At 41.5% G+C, this 16,172-nt stretch overlaps 1 protein-coding gene across 1 annotated transcript in view; it reads right to left on the reverse strand.

Moving 5' to 3' along the window:
* The window catches only part of LOC115109350 (cadherin-13-like), a 635,591-nt gene that overhangs the window by 366,131 nt on the left and 253,288 nt on the right, over window positions 1-16,172 (reverse strand). The window contains exons 5-6 of the mRNA XM_029634155.2: window positions 6,073-6,078; window positions 5,700-5,852 (exon numbers count right to left, since the gene is read on the reverse strand). Of these exons, the coding sequence (XP_029490015.1) occupies window positions 5,700-5,852; window positions 6,073-6,078 (159 nt within the window). The remainder of the gene's footprint in view (window positions 1-5,699; window positions 5,853-6,072; window positions 6,079-16,172) is intronic.

Here is a 16,172-nt window from a genome sequence, read left to right on the forward strand (position 1 = left end):
GCACTGTGATAAACTGCATCCAGTTTGCTGAGTAGAGTATTGGAAGCTATTTTGTAGATGACATCGCCGAAGTCGAGGATCGGTAGGATAGTCAGTTTTACTAGGGTAAGTTTGGCGGCGTGAGTGAAGGAGGCTTTGTTGTGAAATAGAAAGCCGACTCTAGATTTGATTTTGGATTGGAGATGTTTGATATGAGTCTGGAAGGAGAGTTTGCAGTCTATCCAGACACCTAGGTACTTATAGATGTCCACATATTCTAGGTCGGAACCATCCAGGGTGGTGATGCTAGTCGGGGTTGGAGTAGCCAGGAGGAAGGCATGGCCAGCCGTTGAGAAATGCTTGTTGAAGTTTTCGATTCTCACGGATTAATCGGTGGTGACCATGTTTACCTAGCCTCAGTGCAGTGGGCAGCTGGGAGGACGAGCTCTTGTTCTCCATGGACTTTACAGTGTCCCAGAACCTTTTGGAGTTAGAGCTACAGGATGCAAATTTCTGCTTGAAAAAGGTGGCCTTAACTTCCCTGACTGCCTGCTTATATTGGTTCCTGACTTCCCTGAACAGTTGCATATCGCGGAGACTATTCGATGCTATTGCAGTCCGCCACAGGATGTTTTTGTGCTGGTCGAGGGCAGTCAGGTCTGGAGTGAACCAAGGGCTATATCTGTTCTTCGTTCTGCATTTTTTTTGAACGGAGCATGCTTGTCTAAGATGGTGAGGAAGCTACTTTTAAAGAATGACCAGGCATCCGCAACTGACGGGACGAGGTCAATATCCTTCCAGGATACCCGGGCCAGGTCGATTAGAAAGGCCTGCTCGCAGAAGTGTTTTAGGGAGCGTTTGACAGTGATGAGGGGTGGTCGTTTGACCGCGGACCCGTAGCGGATACAGGCAATGAGGCAGTGATCGCTGAGATCCTGATTGAAGACAGCAGAGGTGTATTTGGAGGGCAAGTTGGTCAGGATAATGTCTATTAGGGTGCCCATATTTACGGATTTAGGGTTGTACCTGGTGGGTTCCTTGATGGTTAGCTTAGATTGTAGGACTGCCGGGGTGTTAAGCATATCCCAGTTTAGGTCACCTAACAGAATAAACTCTGAAGCTAGATGGGGGGCGATCAATTCACAGATGGTGTCCAGGGCACAGCTGGGAGCTGAGGGGGGTCGGTAAGCAGGCTGCAACAGTGAGAGACTTATTTCTGGATAGATACATTTTTTAAATTATAAGTTTGAACTGTTTGGGCATAGACCTGGAAAGTATGACAGAACTTTGCAGGCTATCTCTGCAGTAGATTGCAACTCCTCCCCCTTTGGAAGTTCTATTTTGACGGAAAGTGTTATAGTTGGGTATGGAAATCTCAGAATTTTTGGTGGCCTTCCTAAGCCAGGATTCAGACACGGCAAGGACATCAGGGTTGGCAGAGTGTGCTAAAGCAGTGATAAAAAAAACTTAGGGAGGAGGATTCTGATGTTGACATGCATGAAACCAAGGCTTTTTCGATCACAGAAGTCAACAAATGAGGGTGCCTGGGGGACATGCAGGGCCTGGGTTTACCTCCACATCACCCGAGGAACAGAGAAGGAGTAGGATGAGGGTGTGGCAAAAGGCTATCAAAACTGTTCGCCTAGAGCGTTGGGGACAAGGAATAAAAGGAGCAGATTTATGGGCATGGTAGAATATATTCAGGGCATAATGTGCAAACAGAGATATAGTGAGGTGCGGGTATAGGGTGTGTAAGCCCAGGCACTGCGCTGTATCTTGTATCTCTGGACATGCTGGTTATAATGGGTGAGAGGTGGGACAAAGGAGGTATCAGAGGTATGAGGAGTGGAACTAGGGGCTCCATTGTAAACTAAAACAATGATAACTAACCTGAACAACAGTATACAAGGCATATTGATATTTGAGAGAGACATACAGCAAGGCATAAAGTAATCACAGGTCTTGATTGGGAGAGCTAGCTAAAACAACAGGTGAGACAACAACAGCTAGTCAGCTAACACAACAACTGCAGGTAAAATGGTGATGACTAGGCAGAGAGGGTAAGATTAACTACACACAGAGCCTGAGTTGATCATAGTGATCATAGTGATCATAGTGTCCAGGGGGCAGCAGTAGATGGAACAGGGAAGCCGCCACTACGCTAGCACGCGGGCGACACGACACAGATCATGAGAAATAAAAAAATCTCGGCCCAACTATTTTGCAATCTATATGGCACAGCTGTCACTTTTTTGGCCTTTAAATGAAAATTGTATATATTTTTATTTATCACAATTCTCCTTAACCAATTTTGGTCTTTAATGCAGGGCTGACATACGTTCCTTACTTTTTCCCTTTTTTCCCACATTTTTTTTAAATCAATTTGTCACTCCCTGACCATAGTTTGCTTTGTATGTTTTGTTTGGTCAGGGTGTGATCTGAGTGGGCATTCTATGTTGTGTGTCTAGTTTGTCTGTTTCTGTGTTTGGCCGGATATGGTTCTCAATCAGAGACAGGTGTTAGTCATTGTCTCTGATTGGGAACCATATTTAGGTAGCCTGTTTGGTTGTGGGTGATTGTTCCTGTCTTTGTGTTTGTTACACCAGATAGGGCTGGTTTCGGTTTTTCACGGTTCTTGTTTTTGTATAGTGTTCATTTATCATCTTCATTAAAGATGTATCAAGATAACCACGCTGCGTTTTGGTCCGCCTCTCCTTCAACAGAAGAACCCCGTAACACAATTTGTTTATTTGAGTTTAATCACAATATTTGTTGTATTATTTATTCTGTCTTTTCTGGTGGATTAAAATGAAATTGCAACCAACTTTCTTTGGCTTGTTTAAAAAATAACCATATTTTGGGGATTATTCCGTTTTCAAATAATAAAGGGAAAAAGGCCATTATATAACATGGGGTGAGACTTTCTTACTAATTTGTAAATAAATCCAGTTTGTTATTTAGAATTATTTATTTCAGTTTTTAGAGGGAGAGAAACCAAAAGCCCACTGTGCCTATTTTTTTTTGAAAAATGTCAGTCCACATGTCAAGTGTAATTCCCCCATTGTATTTACCCAAGTTCTCTCTTAACTCCAGGACCATCGATGCAGGACTCTCGTGCCAGAGAAGAGAGACTATCAGACTGAAAAAGCCTCCATTAATTTACGAAAAGATAGTCAATTTTTGCCACAGTTTAGACTACAGATAGATAGATCAGTGTTCTAACTCCCCCTTGTGATAGTGTGGTGCCACCATCTACCACTAACGGTCGCGGCATAAGTTCATAACTTTTAAAGGAAGAACCCCTGTATATAATTACTTGACACATTGGAGAGAATTAACCAAAAAACTGAGCAAACTGGAATGATATTTGAAAACTGAGTTGCACTTCTCTCAGATTACATAGAACCACAAAGTATTACAAAACAAATACAATTTTGATAAACTCCCATATCTATTGGTGAAATACCACAGTGTGCCATCACAGCAGCAAGATTTGTGAACTGTTGCCACAAGATAAAGGCAACCAGTGAAGAACAAACACATTCTAAATAAAAACACATATTTATGTTTATATATTTTCCCTTTTGTACTTCAACTATTTTCACATTGTTACAACACTGTACATAGCCATAATATAACATTTGACATGTCTCTATTCTTTTGAAACTTCTGTGAGTAATCTTTACTGTTAATTTCACTTTTGTTTATCTATTTCACTTGATTTGCCAACGTAAATATGTTTCCCATGCCAATATAGCCCTTTTTAATTGAATTGATAGAGACAGATAGAGAGAAAGACGGAGATAGAGAGAAAGTGAGGGGGGGTGCTGTGATTACAGTCTGTATAGAGGAGGAATGATTGGAACGAGGACATAGTCCAGTGAGTCCAATATCACACAGAGTCCTCTGGCCTGCGTGTGTGTACTGTACAGTACACGTTGTACTATACTTGTGAGTACCCGATGTGTGTGTGTGTGTACAGGTTTTACTTTACTGGGTACCAAACGTCACCACAAGAATAGTAAACCAACAGCAATTCTGAGAAGTGCCGGTCCTCACATGTAAAATACTATTTTTGGCATAGGGGTTAGGTTTAGGGATAGAATTAGGGTTAGAGCTGTGGGTTGGCAGCGCACTACATTGCTGCCTGCCATAAAATGAGGGACATTGTCTGACAGACCAAACAACCTGCACATGTCTTCTATGGCATTGTTATTGTCCATTATATGATTATGTTTACTCTTGATTGTTGTTCCTACTGATTTCCCGTTTACAATCTTAATTATCATTTTTTAAATTATGTTAATATAAATGTATCACTTAATCTACATTTGACAAAATGTGACTCGTCAGGAAACTAGTCTCACATCACTACTTCACAGGAGAGGCATTTGAATGTAAACATACATTTATTTTTTATCTAAGTACGTTCTTGGGCAGAATGCCTTCTGGAACATGTAAACTTTTATATGCCTTAATAACAAACATGTATTCCATATTTATATATTTATATATGGCATGAGGACATAGTCCAGTGAGTCTAACCTCAGAGAGACCTCTCTGGCCTGTGTGTGTGTCAGCCTGAATTAGCAGCCATGTAATTATCCCTGATGTGATGCTGTTTCCGGGATTAGCTGGAAATGCAGTAATTTTGCCCAGATACCACAGAATCAGGTAAAGAGTGCTTCATCGCTGAAGCCTCTTTGTGTGGGTGTGTGTGTGTATATATGTCTGTCTGTGTGTGTATGTTCCTGTCTGTGTGTGTGAATGTTCGAGAAAAGTCCTGGGAATCAATCCATGGCTCATTTCCAAATTCTGAATATATTTGTGCAGTAAATTGGTATAGCAGAACAAGGGGGAGAGAGAGTGTAACTATATGCGATCCTTGTAGTTATGTTTATTTCTGGATCTACTGTGACTAACAGTACAACAGCCATCCCAGCACAAAGCCTGCAACTACTAACAACCATGAACAGCACCTTCCAATGTATAACTCAAAACCCACACACAATTCTTTAAACCACTGATACATGACCATCAAACACAGACAACTAGACAGGCAAACAGCCCCTTACACAAACTCATGCAGGTGGACGCAGTCACACTCCTTTATCGAAATCTAAATGTAACTGAAGTGAAATGGCAGCCTTTAATGCGTGCATGATTGCCAGTGGGGAATGAGATTGGCAAATCAGTGTGTGTGTTTATGTGGTTGTGCGTGTGTGCTTGTGTGTGTGTCTGTGTGGGCGATCTTTTGTGTGTGCGTGCATGTCTGAGTGTGTAGCTGGGGAGAGCAGAGGAGGGAGATGTAAATGTCAAGTGTTGTGCTTGGCTGTGTCTTATTTGAACCCACCTGGGCCTGCTGGCTCCCTCTTCTCCTCTCTCTTTCTCAAGGCAATGCTAACCCCAGAGGCACTAGGCTAAACTAGATTCTCACAGTCTCTTTATGACTCTTTTGTCACAAAGCTCCAACTTCTGACAGATCAAGTCACCAATAAGAGAATATGATAAAATTTTCACTCAGACAGATTCTGCTAGAAATATGCACAGTCTAGATCTGGCATCAAAGTCTGCAGCTGAAACCTAAACACATCTTCTGTGAATTTTCTCTCATTTTATGTTTCAGCCATTTTTGTTGTACATAAACGGATAAGCATCAGCTGATGGAAACAAAATGTCGGTGTTTCTTTCTGCTGTGTGCGGTATGGCAGGGTACTCACCATGTAGGAATTGATGGCCTCTCTGTCCAGCTCTTGGCTAACAGACACCTCTCCAGTCAACCTGTTGATGGTGAACACCCCCTTTGGGTCCTGATCTGCACCCGACCCAGTCATATGGAAGATGTGGTCATCCTCCATGCCTGACGACATCACCTGGAACAACACACAATAAAGGTCAACAAGTAGTCATTAGCAAACTGTCAATGCTAAACGATAACTGACTGTATTTCTCCAACTAAAAATATGGATTGTGTATTCATTACATATTCAAATAAGGCAAAATCTTCCAAGCAAACGTCACATTGATGTCAAAACATGAAGTATTGAGATGAGAATATGGTTTGGCCAGATGTCTAATCAGTTGTGTACTCACAATAAGCTAGCAAAGGCATCAACATCCACAGGTCCCAGCAGGAGAAGGCAGGTTAGAAGCAAAAGAGATCAGAGTATGTTAGATTCACACTGTACTGCACACTCACATGCTCACACAAGGCTGCACATGTCAAACACAGACTGGTTTACAGACTGGTCCCAGATCTGTGTGTGCTGTATAACCAACTCCTATCGTTGTTGTGATGCCAAACACCAAAGAAGATGGCAAGATGGCACAAACATATCTGGGACCAGGCAACAATGTCTATACTGCAGGAAGATATACAGGTAACTGACAAAATAATGGAACCACTTGATTAAATGAAGGATACAAAGTTTATTGAAAGCAGGTGCTTCCACACAGGTGTGGTTCTCGAGTTAATTATGCATTTAACATCTCATCATGCTTAGGGTTATGTATAAAAATTCTGGGTAGGCCATTATTTTGGATACCATGGCTATGCCCCCATAGGATAACAATGCCCCCATCCACAGTGCATGAAAACGATGTCAGCCATATGCCACTTGAACACTTATGGGAGATCCTGGAGAGGCGCCTGAGACAGTGTTTTCCACCACCATCAACAAAACACCAAATTTATTGTGGAAGAATGGTGTCACATCCTTCCAAAAGAGTTCCAGACACTTGTAGAATCTATGTCAAGGTGCATTGAAGCTGTTCTGACTCGTGGTGGCCCAATGCTCTATTAAAACCTCCTCGAGTTGATTTCAGCGACCCCACTGAAATCTAATTAGCATAATAAAAACGTTCCCATCAAAATCCTTCAGTTTAAACTAGAGATATAATTTTTTTGCAGTGGATGCATCTCAATCTACCACATCTGCGGTAAAAGATGACAGAGCTAGAGCGATGTTTGTCAGACCATAAGACTTTCCGGAAATCGGTCTTTTCACAACATCGTCTGTAGCGGCCGAATGGTTTGGCCTACAAACTATGAAACTCTCACAATGGTGTTCTCCGTTATGCTCTACAACCCCCCACAAGCATTTCGGAACTTGTCTGAAGTTGATGCAGCCGATCTGACAATTTCTGTCTGTAGCGTCCGTACAGTTTGGGCTACACACTAATATGAGCTCTATGGAAAGGTGAGACTCTCATGAACACGTACACGTCAGTTGTGTTGCACTAGGATACCCACAGGCCTCCAAAGACATTGTCTGAAGGTCCCCTGGTACCAGTTAAAAAATGAAATACAGTAGTTCCAAAAACAAGGGGTTAAATATACGTAAAAAAAAAAGAATTAGCTTGACTATCTGTTGTTCCATGTAGTGAATCTGTTATTCAATTTGTTTGTGTGGGCTAATAGCAGTAAAGCCAAATTAAACATTTTAGCAAATCATTTTTTACATGTTATTTTTATACTTCAAGGGCAGATACAGTACATGTACGTATATTAATTTAAAATACATTTATACGGTGTCCTTCAAACCACAAGGAAAACAATGGGTGGTTAGTTAATTTCAAACACAGATTAATGTTCTGCCGATTTACATTTTTCCCAAAATATCCTTGATTTCCTTTATCCCATAGATGCTGTACAATAGAACATGTGTTTTGAGGACAGAGTTATCATTTAATCATTACATTTAATTTAATGATGACTCATGATGAGAATTTAGTTGCTACTCAAGTCACATGGCACACAAAGAAAACACATACAGCACATGTATGTATGGGCACAAGTGTAGTCCTGTGTCTATTTGTGTACAAGGAAGGCAGCATTTCAAGGTCATCTGTTGTTCCCGTATAGACACTGTGCTAATCCGCTGGTGGGGTTTGCTATTTGGAGCCATTGAAGTCCAGAGCCTTATAGGTCTAAGAGGAAATCCAACTGGGCCAGTGTAATCCCTGCAACAAATCTACAGCTTGTTTCAGCACTTCCCAGTGGAGAAGACAGGAGAGCAATGGATCTGCTGACTTCTACAGGTTTCAGAAATACAAACAATAGATCCATTTTCAATCAGACTGCCCCCTGGAGTTAGTCTTGGGGGCGATGGATAAAGGGTGTCTTTAAACGTGTGTTGGTTTTCAAAGCCGAAAGTTACAATTATTTAGGACATTTAAGCAAGCTGCCTTTTTCAGGGTCATGTCCATTTAATCAAACAATCTCTGATCCCTACCAACACTTTCTTTCAGCACTCCACCACATTGCGGCCCAGTCCAGTGGCTAACCTAAGCCGTATATCTCATAGGGATGTGAATCATTGATGTTGGCCATTTTTGTCATGAACTTTAATCCTAAATGTCTGTACGTTTTTTTGGATAAGTGTGTGCCTCCATCTCCACTACGGACGCAGAAGGAGCCATGCTCCACAGTGTGGGTAAATGGCCCCTCCCCTCTGCCTTCACCTCTCAGGGAGCTAGAAGGTCATGTCTAATGAGAGAGTGCTTCAAGCGTTCCTGGGGACTAGTGCTAAAATCCAGCCTTTCTACTCTCACTTGAAAGTGCATCTGGTATGAGGCCAGCATTCTGAGCTAGGCTCCTTCTCTCTCGCTCTCTCTCTCTCTCTCTATCTCTCTCATTTCACCCCCCCCACTCTCTTTCCACTCCGAGACTGGGTACATTGCACGTTCCACAGGCCCCCACTACTCCCTCTGTTCTCTCACTCTCCCTCTGTGCATCTCGTTTGAAGTAGCAAAACGTCAGACTCTCAACAGTCCCAGGCCACTGGAGTATGTGGGAGAAGAAACTACAGCACCTACTCTTCATTCAGCCTTCATATATTATGTAGTACCCCTCCCTTCCACCTCCTCCTCCTCCTTCTCCTCCTCCCGTTCCCTCGTGTGGGACGCTACCGCTCTCTAGATAGGCTCTGTAATGGCCTTCGAAGAGTCCCGTGAGATGTTGCTAAGGGAGTGATTCTCTTGTAGAATACCAAGTTTACCCTTTTTTCTCATACACAGTAGCTACACTAAACACACACAGCTAGCAAATGCAATAGATAGAAATGTTTTAAAACAGTTATTAGGTAGGCAGAAAAACCCTGCAGAGTGAGTGGTAAACTGGGTCACATGAAAAAAGGACCCAATATGTAGTCAGAGTTTACACATGTAACATCTTAATGAAGTAGCTATACAGGCAGTGAGTGACAATGGGGCAATACGTTGAGATGAATAGCAACAGGAAGTGTCATGAGGAGTTTAAAGGGTGTGTGGAGGGGGAGTGTGATTCCCTGAGCTGTTGCTATGGCGATTCATTTCACACACATGCACGCACGTGCGCAAAAACACACACACACCCACACCCACACCCAAACCCAATTGGCCCTCTCCATAGTCTTGACAACCCCTGTGTGGGAGCTCTAGTGGGAGAAGCTCACAAATTTCTATCAACACTCTTAACCATTGCAGCAAACATGAAATAGTGCAGGGCTCTTGCTGTAACCTGCTGATGACAGGGGTGTGTGGATCCTCTCTCCATCTCCACACAACACAACAAGAGAAGAGAAGAGGAGGAGGATGGAGCTCTACACCACTGGAGCACTTTGCAGTAGTCTCTTGATAAGCTCTGGTTGGATGAATGCTAAATCTTTACAAGTGCAATGTTGTGCATCACGCCAGTCCAAACCCATACGAAGGCTTGACTGTACACCTGCCTGTGGGATCTAAAGTATGCTAATGCATGATGGCTCAGTCCACCAGCACTGTAAGACACTTCACTGACTGTAGATGAAATTCTGTCACTTAGAATTTTGGGCAAGGTGAAGTTTCCAGTAGCATGAAAGTCAACAACAACTTGGGGCAAACAAGGCAAATGAGGAAATACAGACAGAGATGTAGAGAGCACTTACACACTCCCAGTCTCAGAGAGTGTCTTTCCGTGTCAGGGAAGAGTGGAGATGCAGTCTCTCCAGTGAGCAAACAGATTGCACCAAGATGTTCCCAAGGAGCTCTTCACAGCTATGGAATATATTCAGAACAGAACAGGAGCCACACAAGGAGTATCTCTCTGGTTGCATAATAGGGTCATCACTGGCAGGCAGGTGGAGAGATCTTCTGCGGTGCTTCAGATATTCGAACAAAGTAAAAGCAGCAGCTGATAATAGCAATCAGAGGCTAAGAACAGCCTGATTGTCTACCCACTCTGCTGGTAATTAGCAGGAAGTATATGGAGGGGCCCCTGGTCCCTGGGCCTCCTGGTCCCCTCTGGCCTTTGAGGTGGTGATGAGCCTCGTACTCGTTGCACAATGTCCATCCGCTCACATCAGTGGGGAAACAATGGTACAATTAGTGCCTCTGATTGGCTGTTAAGTCCTCGTTAAAGGAAATCAGCCAAGGTGGAGGTGGAGGTGAGGAACTTTCAGGCTAAGATGAAAATGTGACAAAAGACAGTGTTAACTCTTTGCGCAAAGAAAGTTAAAGGTACTGTAAGCTTCAGTAAATTCAGTGAAGTTATTTCTATGAAGACACAGGCTGATCCACTCAGTCTGAATTAAGCTGTGTTCTGCACTGCCCTCCAACAGCATATACTGTAGTCTCTGATAGTGAAAGTCCTACTGCTCTCCCTGCAAGGTAACCATCAGAGCATTCACAAGAGAAGAACTCTATGTATGTTAAATAAAACTGGAGGCTTTAATTTGTACATTTCTGTCACACCCTGATCTGTTTCACCTGTCCCTGTGCTTGTCTCCACCCCCATCCAAGTGTCACCCATCTTCCCCATTATCCCCTGGGTATTTATACCTGTGTTTTCTGTCTGTCTGTGCCAGTTTGTCTTGTTTTGTCAAGTCAACCAGCGTGTTACTCCGTGCGCCTGCTTTTTCCTTTTCTCTGTTTTGCTAGTCCTCACAGTTTTGACCCTTGCCTGCCTTGACTCTGATCCTGCCTACCTGATCATATTGCCGGCCCTGACCTCAAGCCTGCCTACTACTCTGTACCTCCTGGACTCTGACCTTGTTATGATCCTTTGCCTGTCCACAACCATTTTCTTGCCTGCCCCTTGGATACTAATCAATATCACAGACTCGAACCATCTGCCTCTCGTGTCTGCATCTGGGTCTTGCCCTGTGCACTATACATTTCTACCATTCCTCACCATCCTGACCAGCTTCCTTCATTTTCTTCCAGTTCCTTCTATCTTTCACTATTTTGCTCAGTCTTTTCTCAATATCACAAATAATCATACCGTTCTGATTGAGATGTTTCTCTGAATGCATTACTGTGAACTCAAAGTTTCAATGTGGCCATTCATAGAGTTATCTAGGAAACAAAATATCATACTCATAAATATCATACTCACAAAATATCATATCATAAAATAGCTCTTAATATGAAGTTGATAGCAATAACAGTGGTGTCATGACGTTGCCCTTTCTGGGTGTAGATCGTGGCTGATCCCCCCCCCTCACTCTCTCTCCTAAACCTAGGTTTTTTTTATCTCAGATAATACATTCCTGGCAGAGAGAGAACAAAGGACTTTTTTTTTTTCACCTTTATTTAACCAGGTAGGCAAGTTGAGAACAAGTTCTCATTTACAATTGCGACCTGACTTCACTTGGCCAAACTCCTAAATCCCCAAAATTAAACAACACCTCTACTTTTGAGAATGTGGGAAGGGTCCGTGAACAGGTGTGACGAGTGTGTTTAATTTGGTGATCTCATGAAGGACAGGAAACACACATTTCCCAGCGGTCAGGTTTGGTTTACATCTAAATATTGTGAAACGTATGTGATTAAACATGAAACTATTCGTGAAAAGATGTCATGTGACGTTAACATAACATTCTAAATGAGTGTATGGACTTTCATATAAAGATTAACTTGTCAGTGGCCACGCCCACATGAGCATAGACATTACGTTGGCGTCATGGACCGCCCTTTTCTACTGAAACGCATAAAACCCACTCCTGATGAAATTCACACCAGACCAAGCAAACCCCGTTGTAAGCTAAGGTTGAAAATGGTTGAATTTCTAAGAACAGAACATGCCGGGTGACACTGGTGACACTGGTGTGTCAACTCTACCAAAGGACAAGACCATACCACGTGGAGCATTGGCTACACGGCTGGAAATGGTTAAACTCTGAGACTATCGATCCCTACAGAATAAGAGCAACTCTTAGACATATAATTACTAGTCTTCAGCTAGAAATTACGTAAACCTAGGACAAGAATACAGACAACAACCGAAGAACATATTCTATGAGAAAGTTTCTGAATGGTACTCTAAAGTATCCATTCTAATAACCACAAAATACTTTGATCTTCGGGGAAACACAACCAGAGGGACTCTGATGACTCTCTCCAGCAGACAGACCGGATTCCAACAGAGAAGATAACAACAACTAACGGTCGGAAATATAAATTGCAATTTATTTTTAAACAAGCGGTTGTTCATGTAAAGTAGTAGCAATTTCTAGGAGTGTAGTAATCCTCAATGAGTTTCCCGCTCTTGAACTGCACACCTCTTTTCTTTAGTCTACCAAGCCGTCATATCGGCTTTGCCCACTAGGGACTTTTTCTTTGTATCATTGTTAGCAACCTAATGTGTAATATTTACTGTGTATGTATTTCTGTGATTTGATTAGTTAGTAAATAAATAATTAAGCCAATTTGTATATTGCTGATTCATAATGTATGCTAGGGTTTGTGCAGATAACCAAGAATTTTACGACGTTTGGAACAAGGTAATAATAATACATTAACGAGTGACTAATCGATCAGATATTAAAATATCTGAAATTATATTCGGAAGATTATAGCTATGTAAATCAACATTTTCCGTGGTGCCCTGACTTCCTAGTTAATTAAGTTTACATGATTAGTTTAATCACGTAATAATAATTTCACATACAGAATTGATTTGATAAAATAACAGTCTTTACATTTAATGATAGTAGACACGACAGTGGTCAGAGCGATAACACCTTTGTTATGCTATAAAGTGCAAGGTGAGTACTCATATATATTACATCTCCCGTAAGCCACCACAAGGCCAATGTCTTACTGGGAGTGCAAGCCAGGGAAATCTGCTCTTTATTGCTTTTCCCCCTTCTTCAAGCTCATCTCATCAAAATGGATTTCACGTCACTTTGATTCATCTGGGGATCTGTATTAGAGGCTGTGTGAGACTGTTTAGCCTAACATTGGCACTTTTCACCATAATAGTGATGATTAACATGTATAAAAACTGAAGGGAAGGAAGGATGGGATTCCTCCCCTACAGTCATCCTAACACAATTAACACAATCAATTAGACTAAATGAACAAGGCCCCAGGCACCAAGCAAACCGCCTGGACAACCACTTCCTGTTCTGCTCTGGAATAGTTCTAATAAATGGAAGCTAACAATAGTTATAATAAATGGCAGACAACTACACTCCTAGAAAGAAAGTAAAAGAGAGAGAAATGGAGAGAGAGACCGAAAGATACGGAGAGTGTGTATTAAGAATGAACAAAGTGCTCCTCTATTATTTTGCTGATTTTGCGCAGGATACTGGTATTATTATTTTGATATTTTATTGGGATCCCTATTAGCTGTAGCAAAAACAGCAGCTACTCTTCCTGGGGTCCACACAAAACATAAAACGTGACACAATACAGAACATTAATACACAACAGCTCAAGGACAGAACTACATACAGTACACAATTTATTTTTACAAAAGGCACACGTAGCCTACATATCAATGCTGCAATACACACAAACTATCTAGGTCAAATAAGGCTGAGACGTTGTGCCGTGAGGTGTTGCTTTATCTGGTTTTTTTTAGCAATATGAGATGGATCGGAGTTCCATGCAATAATGGCTTCATATATTACCGTATGCTTTCTTGGTGCCTGTGAAAAGACCCCTGGTGGCATGTCTAGTGGGGTAAGTGTGTGTGTCAGAGCTGTGTGTAAGTTGACGATGCAAACAAGTTGGGATTTTCAACACAATGTTTCATATAAAAAGAAGAAGTGCCTCAACTCTTAACCAAGAGAGACTGGCATGCATAGTATTTATATCAGCCCTGTGATTACAATAAAGAGCAAGACATGCCGCTCTGTTCTGGGCCAGCTGCAGCTTAACCAGGTCGTTCCTAGCTGCACTCGACCACACGACTGGACAATAATCAAGATAAGACAAAACTATAGCCTGCAGGTCTTGCAGACAGGCCACTCCCCATCTTTACAACATTTGAATCTATGTTTTGACCATGACAGTTTACAATCTAAGGTAACACCTTGTAATTTAGTCTCCTCAACTTGTTGAACAGCCACTCCATTCAGTACCAGATTCAGCAGGTCTAGAACTTAGGGAATGATTTGTACCAAATACACTGCTCTTAGTTTTAGAGATGTTCAGGACCAGTTTATTACTGGCCACCCATTCCAAAACAGACTGCAACTATTTGTTAAGGTATTCAGTGACTTTATTAGCTGTGGTTGCTAATGCATATATTGTTGAATCATCAGCATAAATGAACACACACGATCGGTTTAATGTCCGTGGCAGGTCATTGGTAAAAAATAGAAAAGAGTGCCTAAAGAGCTGCCCTGCAGTAGACCACACTTTATATGTTTGCCATTAAAGAATCTTCAATTAAATAAAACCATTTGAGTTCTATTAAATAGCTCTGAATCCACGATAAGGCAGAGGTTGAAAAGCCATACCATATACAAAACCATTCAAAAGTTTGGGGTCACATAGAAATGTCCTTGTTTTTGAAATAAAAAAATGAATTAAAATAACATCAAATTGATCAGAAAAACAGTGTAGACATGATTAATGTTGTAAATGACTATTGTGGCTGAAAACAGCTGATGTTTTATGGAATATCTACATAGGCGCACAGAGGCCCATTATCAGCAACCATCGCTCCTGTGTTCCAACGGCACGTTGTGTTAGCTAATCTAAGTTTATAATTTTAAAAGGCTAATTGATCATTAGAAAACCTTTTTGCAAATATGTTAGCACAGCTTAAATCTGTTGTTCTGATTAAAGAAACAATAAAACTGTCCATTTTTTGAGTATCTGGAGAATCCGCATTTGTGGGTTCGATTACAGGCTTAAAATGGCCAGAAACAAAGGACTTTCTGAATCTCGTCAGTCTGATGTTGTTTTGAGAAACGAAGGCTATTCCATGTGAGAGATTGCCAAGAAGCTGAAGATCTGGTACAACGCTGTGTACTACTCCCTTCACAGAACAGCTCAAACTGGCTCTAACCAGAATAGATAGAGGAGTGGGAGGCCCCGGTGCACAACTGAGCAAGAGGACAAGTACATTAGAGTGCCTAGTTTGAGAAACAGACTCCTCACAAGTTCTCAAATGTCAGCTTCATTAAATAGTACCCGCAAAACACCAGTCTCACCACCATGCTGAACAGTACAGCTCCCACAATCTTCTTATTATGAATTTATTTCAACCAATCATTAGTCATTTGTGCCTGTGCAGTACATGTTGAGTGCCCTTCTCTATAAGCATGCTGAAAGTATGTTATTCATTTGTTTACATGGAAATAGCATTGTATTTGGTCAAGAACAAAAAAATGCTAAGTGCTGTCAGGAAGCTTATAGGTCTGCTTTTAGAACCAGTAAAGGCCTCTTTATTACTCTTAGGCAGCAGAATTACTTTAGCTTCCCTCCAGGCCTGAGGACAAATACTTTCCTCTAGGCTCAGTTAAAGATATAACAGACAGGAGGGGCTATAAAGTCTACTACCATCTTCAGTAGATTTCCATCAAATTTGTCATGCCAGGAAGTTTGTCATTATTGATCGATAACAAAATAAAATCCACCTCTCCGACGCAAAATTGAAACTTGCAATGTTTTTCTTTCATTTTTTTGTTTGTTGCATGAATACGATGGCTAACTGTTTGATGTTGGCATTTCCTTGCCCACTTTGCCAATGAAGTAATCATTCAAATAATTAGCAATATCAAATGGTTTTGTGATGAACAAGCCATCTGATTCAATGAAAGATGGAGTTGAATGTCTTTCTGCCCAGAATTTCATTTAAATTACTCCAAAGTTTTTTTTCCATCATTCATTATATCATTGATCTTGGCTTCATATTAGAGTTTCTTCTTCTTTTTGTTGAGTTTAGTCACATAATTTCTCAATTTGCAGTAAGTCAATCAGTCAGATGTGTAGCCAGA

The sequence above is a fragment of the Oncorhynchus nerka genome, linkage group LG25, assembly GCF_034236695.1.
Source record: "Oncorhynchus nerka isolate Pitt River linkage group LG25, Oner_Uvic_2.0, whole genome shotgun sequence".
NCBI classification, from domain to species: domain Eukaryota; kingdom Metazoa; phylum Chordata; class Actinopteri; order Salmoniformes; family Salmonidae; genus Oncorhynchus; species Oncorhynchus nerka.